General features: G+C 41.2%; 1 protein-coding gene across 1 annotated transcript; it reads right to left on the reverse strand.

Moving 5' to 3' along the window:
- Positions 1-1,219: 1,219 nt before the first annotated feature.
- SDE2 (SDE2 telomere maintenance homolog) lies at positions 1,220-11,488 on the reverse strand. The gene is made up of 7 exons (XM_045537145.1): positions 11,308-11,488; positions 8,379-8,496; positions 6,854-6,965; positions 6,351-6,520; positions 5,135-5,255; positions 2,891-3,395; positions 1,220-1,640 (listed from the first exon to the last, which is right to left on the reverse strand). The coding sequence occupies exons 1-7, from the start codon at positions 11,425-11,427 to the stop codon at positions 1,419-1,421; spliced, it is 1,368 nt and encodes a 455-aa protein (XP_045393101.1). The 5' UTR covers positions 11,428-11,488; the 3' UTR covers positions 1,220-1,418.
- Between the last annotated feature and the right edge of the window lie 275 nt (positions 11,489-11,763).

The following is an 11,763-nucleotide window of genomic DNA, read 5'->3' on the forward strand; positions in this document are numbered from 1 at the left end:
AAAAAAAAAAAAAAAAAAATCTAAAATATCAGACAACTTAATTTATTTCATTATATTAAGAACTTTCTCTTTTTAACAGACTATTTTTTAAAAAAGGCAGAGACAGTGAGAATAGATAAAAATGCAAGACCTAAGTATATGTTGTTTGTAAGAAACTCACTTTACATAGAAAGACACAGACAGGTAGAAAGTCATAGTAACAAAAGGAATATTGTGCAGACAGGAGGCATAGTTAAGCATGAGGCCGGAGTGGCTATATTCACACCAGACAAAGTACACTCTGAACCAACATGTATTACCAGAGATGGAGGGAAATTTCATCATGATAAAATGGTCAATACATTAGGACGTAACATAACCTTGTAACAGAGATTCAAAATATGAAGCAAAAATTGGTAGAATTAAAAAAGAAAGACAATTCCACAATCATAATTGAAGATTTTAACACCCTTTCTTACCAGATAGAAATAAACAAAAAATCATCTAAGACACAGATGATCTAAATGATACTATCAACCACCTAATCTAATTGATATCATAGAACATATTCACCCAACAATTCAAAATACATATTCTTTTCAACTGTACATGGTACATTCACCAAGACAGATAATATACTGGGTCATAAAATAGGTCTCAATAAAATTAAAAGGATTGAAATCACGAAGAAGGTATTTTCTGATCTCAATGGAAGAAGAAATCAGTAAGGTATTTAGGGAAAAAAAACAAAACTTTCTAATTAGACAACATACATCTGATAATTCATGGGTCAAAGAACTCAGAGGAAATCAGAAAATAGTTAGAACTGAATGATAATGAAAATATATTAAAATTGGTTAGCTAACCATTGTACTTAAAAAAGAGTAAATGAAACCCAAACTAACTAGAAGAAAGGAAATAATATAGAAAATTCAATGAAATAAAAACACTTGAGAAAAGTTAAAGCCAAATGTTAGTTCTTTAAAAATCACGTCAACAAAATTGATAAACCCCTACTCACACTGAATGGGAAAGTGAGAACAGAAATTACCAGTATCAGAATGAAGTTATCACCACAGCTTCTACAGACATTAAAAGGATAAGAAGAGATTGCTGTGAATAACTTTATGCCACAAACCTAGTAACTTCAGTCAAATGGATAAATTTCCTGAAAATATAATTTATCTAAATGACACAAGAAGAAAACAGAAATATATATTTATTAAATTAGATTAATTATAAAAATTCTTCCCAGAAAGAAAACTTCAGGCCCAGATGGTTTCACGCATTAATTCTATAAATGTAATAATGAAAAAAGGGATAGTTAGAATCAGGTTGTTAAAAAGTTAGCTTTTACTATCAACGGAATGCAAGAGTCCACGTTACGCAGGTTATAAATACTAGTCTCTAAAGACATAGGGAATCAGCTCCGATGAAAGTCATTTCTTCTTCCCTTTCACAGGCTTGGCAAACAGAGCAGGGTCGATCTGTTCCTTTGCCAGGCCCCTCACGGAGAAGAGCCGGGCCGCCCGCTCCTGCAGGGTGCCGCCGCACTTCAGCCCCAGGGCCACCAGCTCACACTTGAGCCTCTCCAGACCCAGCGGCTCCAGGTCTGCGGCAGAGCCGAATGCCAATAAATCGATAGTGTCCTTGCCGATAACCTGGGGGAAAAAGAGAAAATATTTAGAACAGGCTACTTCCTCTGAATAAATACTTTAACTGTCAACTACATTCTATTTTATAAGAGATTTTCATTTAGTTTACCATAGTTTGCTACTGAATTTTAATACTCATCTAGATGTTATTCCATGGGTATTCTCAATATACATAATCCAGCCTGTCCCTACACTATTACCACAGAAAAGAGCAGGTACCCTGAAGCTTAATTCTAATGAGATTACCACACCTCTGAATCTATGAATTCCATAACCTTAATGCTTTCTATTCTAATAACAAAGATTGATGGTCAGAGTTCCCACTTACATAACTCAAATTCAAATGATGTTCAATAGATCTGCAACTGTTCTATCCACCAAGTGCCTTTACAGATTTTAAGACAAAATTAAATACTTGTAGTAATGCCAAGCAAAGAACCAAAATGTTTATGTTTAGGTGACTTTAAAAAAAATATATTCAAAGAACAGTAACTCTCTCTCACGCTATTTTTTAAAATAGTAAAGCACTGTGGGGACAGACTCTTTATCTTTCTAGTCAATCCTAGTTTTTTTAAAAAAACTATTTTGTTACATTTCTGGAGTAAACCTTGGCTTCATTATTACAGCCAAATCTAAAACACTACTTATGTTTTTGAAGACTCACGCCTGGTCATTAAGAATGCAACAGAGCACCGGGCGCGGTGGCTCACACCTGTAATCCTAGCACTCTGGGAGGCTGAGGCGGGAGGATCACTCAAGGTCAGGAGTTCGAGACCAGCCTGAGCAAGAGCAAGATCTCGTCTCTACTAAAAAATAGAAAGAACTTAGCTGAACAACTAAAACTATATAGAAAAATTTAGCTGGGCATGGTAGCGCATGCCTGTAGTCCCAGCTACTCTGGAGGCTGAAGCAGGAGGATGACTTGAGCCCAGGAGTTGGAGGTTGCTGTGAGCTAGGCTGACGCCACAGCACTCTAGCCCGGGCAGCAGAGCGAGACTCTGTCTCAAAAAAAAAAAAAAAAAAAAGATGAACTATGGAATCAAGGGCACCACCTAGTGGCAAAATAGTGTAAATTCAAGAGCTTAAAAAAATCTTTTTTGGGGGACAAGGCCAGCTTCCCCATCATCTGTATTTCTTAATATTAAACAGAGCCTTTCACTAAGCAGCTGATGGGAGAAGCCACATTTTCATTTTGATGACTTATTATGAAGATTAAATTGACGTGGCTCTAGACATCGACCCCCCAAATCACTTACTGTGCATCCTGGCTGGCTTTCCTCCAGTTCGGCAATGGGAACTTTCCCCCTGTGTTCTCCAGGTGCTACCTCGGCAGCTCTTTCCCCATCAGTCATTGCTTTTGTCCCTTTATCCCTGTTCAGTCCGGCCCCAACTGCTTCCTTTTCTGTGGGTTCTTCACTCTCTGCCTTGTTTCTCTCCTGGGTCTCTGCTGTTTCTAAAACCACCTTGTTTTCCATATGTTCCTTGGCAGATGTCTCTCCCAGCCCAGCACACGAGTCTTCTGAAATATCCTTTCCAGAGTCAGTCACTGGGATTGGTAGTTTTTCTGGTGATCCAAACTCCATACTCACTGCTCCTGCCCTCTGAGAACTGCTGGGAAACTCGCCTGCCACATTGACGCCATAGCTGCCACTTCTGGGAGCATGGAAGCTCATTTCTGAAGTACTAGGAGCTTCTTCACCATCATCATCTGAGCTCTCAGAACTGGACCCTTCTGCAGTCCCCAGTCCTTCCATGCCCAACCTGTCAGAGCAACAGAAAGGTTTAACACTATTTACGGCTTCTCTGTAAAGCAAAGAATTCCAGTTTTTCCAGGAAACAGGCTCTGAAAAAAAGTAGGTAGCTTGAGTTGGAAAGTAGGTAAATTTCAGAAAAAGACATTCATTCCAGAGGTATAAAAAGGAAAAAAAAAATCAATGAGTTTTCCCCTATATTACATTAATTTCAACTGTTGGAAATTAGATAAAATAATCAATAGTTATAAAGAAAAGAAAATCTTATGCTTCGTTCATAATTGCTCAAACCTGGAAACTACACTAACATCTATCAAATGGAGAATGGACAAATTGTGGTACAACTATACCATGCAACGATACTCAGCAATAAAAAGGAATAAACTACTGATACATTGTACTACCATGGATGAATCTTTTTTTTTTTTTTTTTGAGATAGGGTCTCGCTCTGTCATCCAGGCTGGAGTGCAGTGGCACGATCATAGCCCACTATAACCTTGAACTCCTGGACTCAAGTGATTCTCCCACCTCAGCCTCTCAAGTAGCTGGGACTACAGGTGTGCACCAACAAGCTGGGCTAATTTTAATATTTTGTACAGAAGGTCTCACTATATTGCCCAGGCTGGTCTTGAATTCCTGGCCTCAAGCTATCCTCACACCTCAGCCTCCTCAAATGCTAGGATTATAGGCATGAGCCACCACGCCAGGCACATGGATGAATCTTAAAAGCATTACGAGCATTACACCACGTGAAAGAAGCCAGGACACTAAAGGCTATATGACATCCTAGAAAAGACGAAACCATGGGAACAAACATCACATCTGTGCTCAGTAGCTGCCAAGGTCTGGAGGTGGGGGAAGGGAGTTATCTACAAAGGGGCACATGACAATGATTTAGGGTGATTAAAATACTCTATATCTCAATTGTGGTGGTGGTTACATGACTGTTTATTATACATTTTTCAAAACTCATAGAACCAATCAACAAAAAAGGGTGAATTTTACTATAAATTATACTTCAATAAAGCCGATTTAAAAAATAAAGGTAGTGCCACTACCTTTTCTCTCAGGAACATTTAATTCCCATTTCAGAAAGAACACAGAATTCTATGCTGAACTCACAGTGTTACATGATCTTTGGTTAATAATTATCTTTCTATCCCCAAAGGGGAGGCCAACAAGGAAGCAAGATCCATTTGCACTTATCATTTTCTAGAACTTGGCCCAAGGGAACTGAGCTGGCAACCAGACGACCGACTAGGAGGCGCAAGAGAACCATCAGAAGAATGGGCAAGAAAAAGTGCTTTTGTGCTTTTCACCTACACGCGCAAAAGTGGTGAAGAGAGGTCTGGCAAAGTGACAAAGGACCTCAACGATGACTATGAAAAACCAGAGAAAACAGAACCACCTGGACAGTGTAGCTTGACTTCTGCCTGGAATTTTTGAAAGTTAACTCCTTTAACACCGGAAAAGTGACCCAAATATAAAGCTATTTTATGTGATATTCACCATAAAAAAAAAAAAACAAAACAGTATCCTCTAGATTCCGTTAAAGGCATTCACAGCAGAAACCATTACTAGTACGTACAATGTGACAATCATTGAACCTGAAGACTGAAGCAGTCTGGAAATTTTCTGAGCTCCCATCAAACATTATACAAAAATATGTTTATGCCGGATAGACAAGAAGGAAATACATCACGTCAGTCCTCAAAGATCAGTTGGGAATACAAATGAAACACACTTACCATAAGCACTGCCTTTTCCCCGCACTGGCTCCTTGGTCTGCTTTTGATGTGGGAGGCCGGGGCCGCTTCCGACTCTCGCTAACTTCTGCCGACACCATCTTGCTGGAGGCAGCTTGCATACCTAGCGAGAAACGCGAACAACTCAGTTTCTAATAGAAGGACTGGGGTTAAAGAAATTATGAGTAACACCGATTGCAAAAAGAGCTGCAATCTAAAGCTCTAGATTTAAATTTCTTTTTTTTTTTCTGTTGCCCGGGCTAGAGTACTGTGGTGTCAGCCTAGCTCACAGCAACCTCAAACTCCTGGGCTTAAGTGATCCTCCTGCCTCAGCCTCCCGAGTAGCTGGGACTACAGGCATGTGCCACCATGCCCGGCTAATTTTTTTTTTCTATATATTTTTAGTTGTCCAGCTAATTTCTTTCTATTTTTAGTAGAGATGGGGTCTCACTCTTGCTCAGGCTGGTCTCAAACTCTTAAGTTCAAATGATCCACCTGCCTCGGCCTCCCAGAGTGCTAGGATTACAGGTTAAATTTCTTAAGATACCAAAATGTTATATGGTTGAAGTGAAATTAATCTCAAATTTACACAGATTTAAAATAATAAAACACTGATTCTGGGACCAGATTTTTAAAGCACCACTGCCCAATTTGTAACTTTGAAGCTGACAGGTTCATACCTAACCTTCCCCAAACCTAATTATTTATCCTCTTGTGCTAATTATTTGTATACATTTGTCTTTTTCCTATTATGTCATAATCTTTTAGATGTAAAAAGATCCTTTTATTCAATTGTACTCATAATGGGCCTAGCATAATGCTTTGGATGGTAAAAATAAAAGTTAATGAGAATCATTCTCATTAAAAACCATTTTTAAAAAAATGACCTAAAACTGGCAGCACATGCTTGAGATTTAGACATCTCCTGAAGACTTAGCTTATTCCTAAACAAAAACACAAAAACTGTCCTCACCTGGAGCCCACAGTCCTACGGAATTCAGGGGTTAAGTATGCCGAATGTTGTGTGGATATGTGTTCTTTTTAAAAGATATACTGTGTTATCTTTTGAGGGGAGAGGTTCCAAGGCTTCCATTAGATTCTTGGACGTCTATAACCCCCAAAAAGCTTAAGAACTGCTCTCTGTGTGTAGCGTGGAGCAGTCTGGAACAGCTGGCTTTAGGGCTGCCTGCTGCCCACACTAAGGAATCCCCACTCTCACCTTTGAGGACAGAATCCTCCAGGCGCTCCGCCATCTCATGGCACTGCTGCTGGTAGTCGGGGCTAGCGAAGCAGTGCTTGGGCTCCGCCAGCTTCCGCTGCAGGCGCTCCAGCCGCTTCTGCTCCTTCTCAGCCTCGCGCTCTGCTTGCTGTTTTACCCACTCAGCCATTCTGGGGATGAGAGAGGAAGAGAGAAAACTGAATGGATGTATCTTATATACATACGCTTTTATATATAAACTGCCCCGACAAATTAACGCATTCGTGTTCATGTTGTGATATTCTCAGAAAGGTGAGCCATGCCTGCGACTGGCATACAGTAATGGTCTTAACCAAATCCCAAAGATAAATATTAAATTACGGAAAAGGTTAAATCTGATAACAATAAATTAGAGCATAAATATCTCAAGTTTACATTTCCAATACCCATGGTATTTGCATAATCCCTATTGATAAGAAAGTATATCTCAAAAAAAAAAAAACAAAACAAAGTGGGCATCTTACGCTTTTTCATGATTAACATCTCGTAGTCTCCTTCCGCTGAGATCCCGGCAAGCTTCTCGATTGGTTGTCTTCTCAATCTGAGCACCGAGTGCTCGGAGCATAGACCCAAAACCTGAGCAGACAGATTTGGAGAAAGAAGTTAAAACGTGTTTAAGGATAAATAAAAGCTAAATTTGTGAATACGGTCTATATCACAAGATTAACAATGATCTCTACTTTATTTTTTTTAAAGGACATGGACAGGTGGACATCAAGGTTTTAGCAAAGCTAAAAAGACTGATTCAACCTCATACCTTCCACTCTTCATTTTATATTTTTGAAATATCATGCCTGTACGGCTGGGACTTTTATTTATTTATTTTTTTGAGACAAGGGTCTCACTCTGTTGTCCTGAGTAGAGTGCTATGGTGTCAGCCTAACTCATAGTAACCTCAAACTCCTGGGCTCAAACGATCCTCCTGCCTCAGCCTCCCGAGCCACCATGCCTGGCCCCAGCTGGGATTTTTAAAGGGTTTATGCAATGCCAGAGATCCCAAGATTCCCAGATTAAGTACTTAAAAATTATATGGTAGGCTGGGCGCAGAGGCTCATGCCTGTAATCCTAGCACTCTGGCAGGCGGAGGTGGGAGGACTGCTTGAGCTCAAGAGTTGAAGGCCAGCCTGAGCAAGAGCAAGAACCCTTCTCTGCCAAAAATAGAAAAAATTAGCCAGGCATGGTACTCGCCTATAGTCCCAGCTCTTCGGGAGGCTAAGGCAGAAGGATCGCTTGAGCTCAGGAGTTTGACGTTGCAGTGAGCTTTGATGATGCCACTGCTTTCTAGCCCAGGAGATAAAGCAAGATTGTCTCAAAAAAAAAAAAAAAAAAATTATATGGTGAGAAACTTTCAGTGAGCTTAAAAGGAAAGGCAATTTTAAGCTGTCACCTGCTGATATAACATGCTTCTTTCTTGATACAGTTTCAAACAGAGGATGATTATACTCTGAGATATCAGCTCTCTGATAACAAAACCAAATCACTATGGATTTTGAGAAAGGTTAGGGACTACACGTTAGTGCATCAGGAGAAATACCAAGAACTGTTCATATTCTTAAGGTGACTTTAGACTTCTCTTCAATTATAATACAAAACAAAATCTTGATAAAAGCGGGAGACTTTAAAAAAACACTTTCTTTAGCAAATTGGACAGAACGGTCATTTTTCTTCATCTAACCTCTATCAAAGTTTTACTTTTTTAAATGTATTTTTTAAATTCCCCTCTGAGTCTGCTTCCTAGGGAATCTCTCAAAGTTTTAGAGCCTAGGTTCCCTAAAAGCTATCTGGCTGGAGAAGGTAAAAATTATATCATATATTTCTCCCTTACAAGCAATAAAAGAGAAAATATTCAAAATTAGGTAAGTAAATAAAAGATTTCATAAGACAAAACAAGACTGACATACTGCAGACACCAAGGACTTTGTTAATTTAGTACTTATGGCTCAAGACTACAAATGTGCTACAACCAAGTAGTCAACTTTCATGTCTTACCTCCTTTTCCACCAAGAAGTCTGGGTTCCAAACTATACACAGCTCCATCCTGCACGGTGTCACTGGTGTTAATGAGTGCTCCATTGCATTTCACAAAGAAGTATTCCACTGGAACATTCTAGAGACAAGTTTGGGTTTTTTTTTTTAGTGCCTTTTATGAGACAATACAAGTTCCTTATAGGAAGGGACCTAGCTCATCTTTTTATTATTCTCGTTACAAGCAGATAGTATTTGCTTAATTAACATTTGTTAAACTGAAACTGTAAACTACTAAAAGAAAAAAAGTCATTAATATGATGTATTCTGGGTATAATTTTTTCCTAATATTACCTAATCATCATATATAGAAGAAACTTCTGTCCTTTTTTTTTTTTTTTTTTGGAGACAGAGTCTCACTCTGTTGCTCTGGCTAGAGTGCAGTGGCATCATCATAGCTCACTGCAACCTCAAACTCCTGGGCTCAAGCAATCTTCCTGCCTCAGCCTCCCAAGTAGCTGGGACTATAGGCATGCACCACAACGCCTGGCTAATTTTTCTATTTTTAGCGGAGACGGGTCTTGCTCTTGTTCAGGCTGGTCTCCAACTCCGGACCTCAAGCCATCCTCCCGCCTCGGCTTCCCAGAGTGTTAGGATTATAGACGTGAACCACCAACACCCAGCCCGCTTCAGTCTTTTTGATGAACATAAAAACCGCTTCTCTGTCCTTCTCTAATATGTAATCTGAGTCAAAGCAGAAGACTATAGAAGGCTCAGATCCAATATCTCTGGAGGTCTCATTTCCTGACTTTTCTAAACAGGCAAAATCAAGTTGAATATCAAAAGTAGTCAACAAATTTAAAATTGACAATATACATCCTGCAAAGTATAGGTGGGAATAAGGGGGGAAGGACAGAGACAAGAGTATGGTTTTATACTCCCATGGAAGCTTGAACATTTTTAGGACCCGCTGGCAGCCAGTGCTTGTCTCCTCTGCTGGCATCCCCCTGACTTACAGCCAATCATCGCAAAAGCCGAGTGCCTCCAAAAGCACTCTGGACGTTTCAAAAATTCTCAGACCCAGTAATGAAAAGAAAACATATCCTCTTCACCCAGTTACAGGACAATGAGATTAAAAGAAAAAAAAAGAAAAAAATTCTGCAAATCTTTCTAAACAAGCTTCTGATGCTATAAAGTAAAACAATGGAGTAGTATTCTTCAAAGTTATATACAACTAGGGGGCATAAAATTAAATCTACAATATCAAGAATGAAGTGACCTAGACACCAGTGGCGAAGGAAAAATGCATTATTGGTATCTTCCTGAAACAGAAACTACAAACAATTCATTCTGACCACATCACACAGCTATTTCAAAGGGATTTCAATCATCCAACACATTTTAAGTGCCTACTATTCGCCAGGTACTTTTCAGGAGCCGGGATACTACAGTGAATAAAATAAAAATTTTCCCTTCATGGGACTTACTTTCCAGTGGGGGAAGGCAAATAATGAACAAATTATATATTATGTCAAGTGGTGGCAAGCAGGGTAAAGGGGACAGGATATGTTGACAGGTGTGGTGGTGATCTATTTTATATAGCTAGTCAAGGGAAGCCTCTCTGATTAAGTGACATTTGAGCAGAGAATTAAACAAAGTGAGGAAACAAGCTGTGTGTCTATCTGGGGGAACAGCATTCCAGACAATGACAACAGCAAATGCAAAGACTTGAAGCAGAAATAAGTTTAGAGTATCCAAGAAACAACACAACAGCCTATGTGGCTGAATGAAGTAAATACACGAGAGTGATAAGGCCTTAAGATCCTATTTTTTCTGGTCTCACTTTGGATCAGTGTTGAGTTTGAAAACTGTACTGATGAGATAAGAGTTATTTTCAAAGATATTAACATGCAACTATTTTGGAAAATATTCATTCAGATGGTCAAAAACAGTTCTGATGACAATTTTTAGACTGTATTACAGAGCAGGGAGAAAAATGGGGAAGGTGAAAAACCACATTATTTGCAAATACACATTGCTTCTTCATGGAACTGGCCCAAGTCTTCTGAAAATATAGTTTACATTGCAATGTTAACATTTGTTAAGCTTATAAATAGCGAGCAGAGGAAACAGCTTAGGAAAGCAAGGATGAGGTGTGGTTATAAAGAAAAACAGGATTATTCCTATCCTGGCTGAATATTGACAGCGACTTAAAAAAAAAAAAAAAACCCAGACAAAACAGAGCTCTAGATCAAGGGCCAAAATTAAAATTAGATTCAGGGAGACCACTAAACTCTTCAGACAACTGAACAGGTTTAATGTGTCAGAGTTGGTAAAAGGTTACTTAGTTGGTAATTAAGTAAAGGCACCCAAGTAACAAAGTCCCTGATAGGTTTAGTCCCCGATAGGTTTTCAAAAATATGTGTGGACGAAGGAGACCATCAAATAGTTGGTGAAAACATCTACCTAACAGGCCCTAAAAACCCATGCCCTCAACAGGACACGTTTGTGAATACTTGGCCCCGAATCCACTTCCCTCCGCAGCCGTCCTTTGGCCTTGGTTTGAGTATGACATGCTTCTGCAGGCTCGAGCTCACAAGGCTGCGCGATCAGTGACCAAAATGCACGTGACACAACCACAGCGAGAAGGTAAGGACTTGAGCCTTAAAGGTCATCTGGCCCAACTGCACATTTACGAATAAAGAAATGGAAACAACGTGTTTGTAACCGAGGGCTGGACTAAGCGCCTCCAACCGGAGTGAGACAGAACCGCCGCCACGAAACAAAGCAAGGGAAGGTCTCAGTGTCAGGGTGAGGCGCCTTACAACTGGGGAACGCTCAGCCTCAAGAACTGAAAACCCCGGAGAACAGACGCACCTTCGGCAGAGCCGCTGCGCACCCAGCCCTGCCCGTCTGCCTTTTTCCCCTTCCCAACAGGCACCGCCGTCCTCACCCGATCGCGGCAGTGCCGACGGAGAAACTCCCGGACGGAGCACCGCGCCGCGGCACAGCGCACCGCTCTGCACCCGAAGCCGGGGCCGCGAACCCACACCAGCGCCGCGGCCTCCGCCATCTCGCCTCGGCCCTGAACCCGGAGACTCCCCGACACGCTATGCGCCACGACTAGCCCGACGCGTCTCGATGACGTCAGTACGCCTCCCCGCGCCCCGCCCCTCACGCTTCGGTTCGCCCCGCCCCTTACCCGGGGCGGGTCACGTGGGCAGGCCCCGGAGGAGGCGCGGGCGAGGGGGAAGGGAACAGGAAAGGCCTGGCCGGGGCCGATAAGGCGGAGCGCGCCCGGGCGAGGCGTTGCTAGGAGAAGTTGCTAGGGCGGGGCCCGGGGGACCGGCTCTAAAAGGCTGGCGGGGGGTTCGGTGTCGGGCGTCCTGGCCGTGGGCGATAAGGCTGT

The sequence above is a fragment of the Lemur catta genome, chromosome 25 (genome assembly GCF_020740605.2).
Source record: "Lemur catta isolate mLemCat1 chromosome 25, mLemCat1.pri, whole genome shotgun sequence".
NCBI lineage: Eukaryota > Metazoa > Chordata > Mammalia > Primates > Lemuridae > Lemur > Lemur catta.

What these genes read in the sequence shown, in the direction of transcription:
- SDE2 (XM_045537145.1), bottom strand. Translation starts at nt 11,427, where the DNA reads ATGGCGGAGGCCGCGGCGCTGGTGTGGGTTCGCGGCCCCGGCTTCGGG. An exon ending in ACTTCTTGGTGGAAAAGGAG is followed by an intron (nt 6,966 to 8,378) that starts GTAAGACATGAA and finishes CTGTCTGCTCAG; the next exon opens with GTTTTGGGTCTATGCTCCGA. An exon ending in GATGTTAATCATGAAAAAGC is followed by an intron (nt 6,521 to 6,853) that starts GTAAGATGCCCA and finishes TCTCATCCCCAG; the next exon opens with AATGGCTGAGTGGGTAAAAC.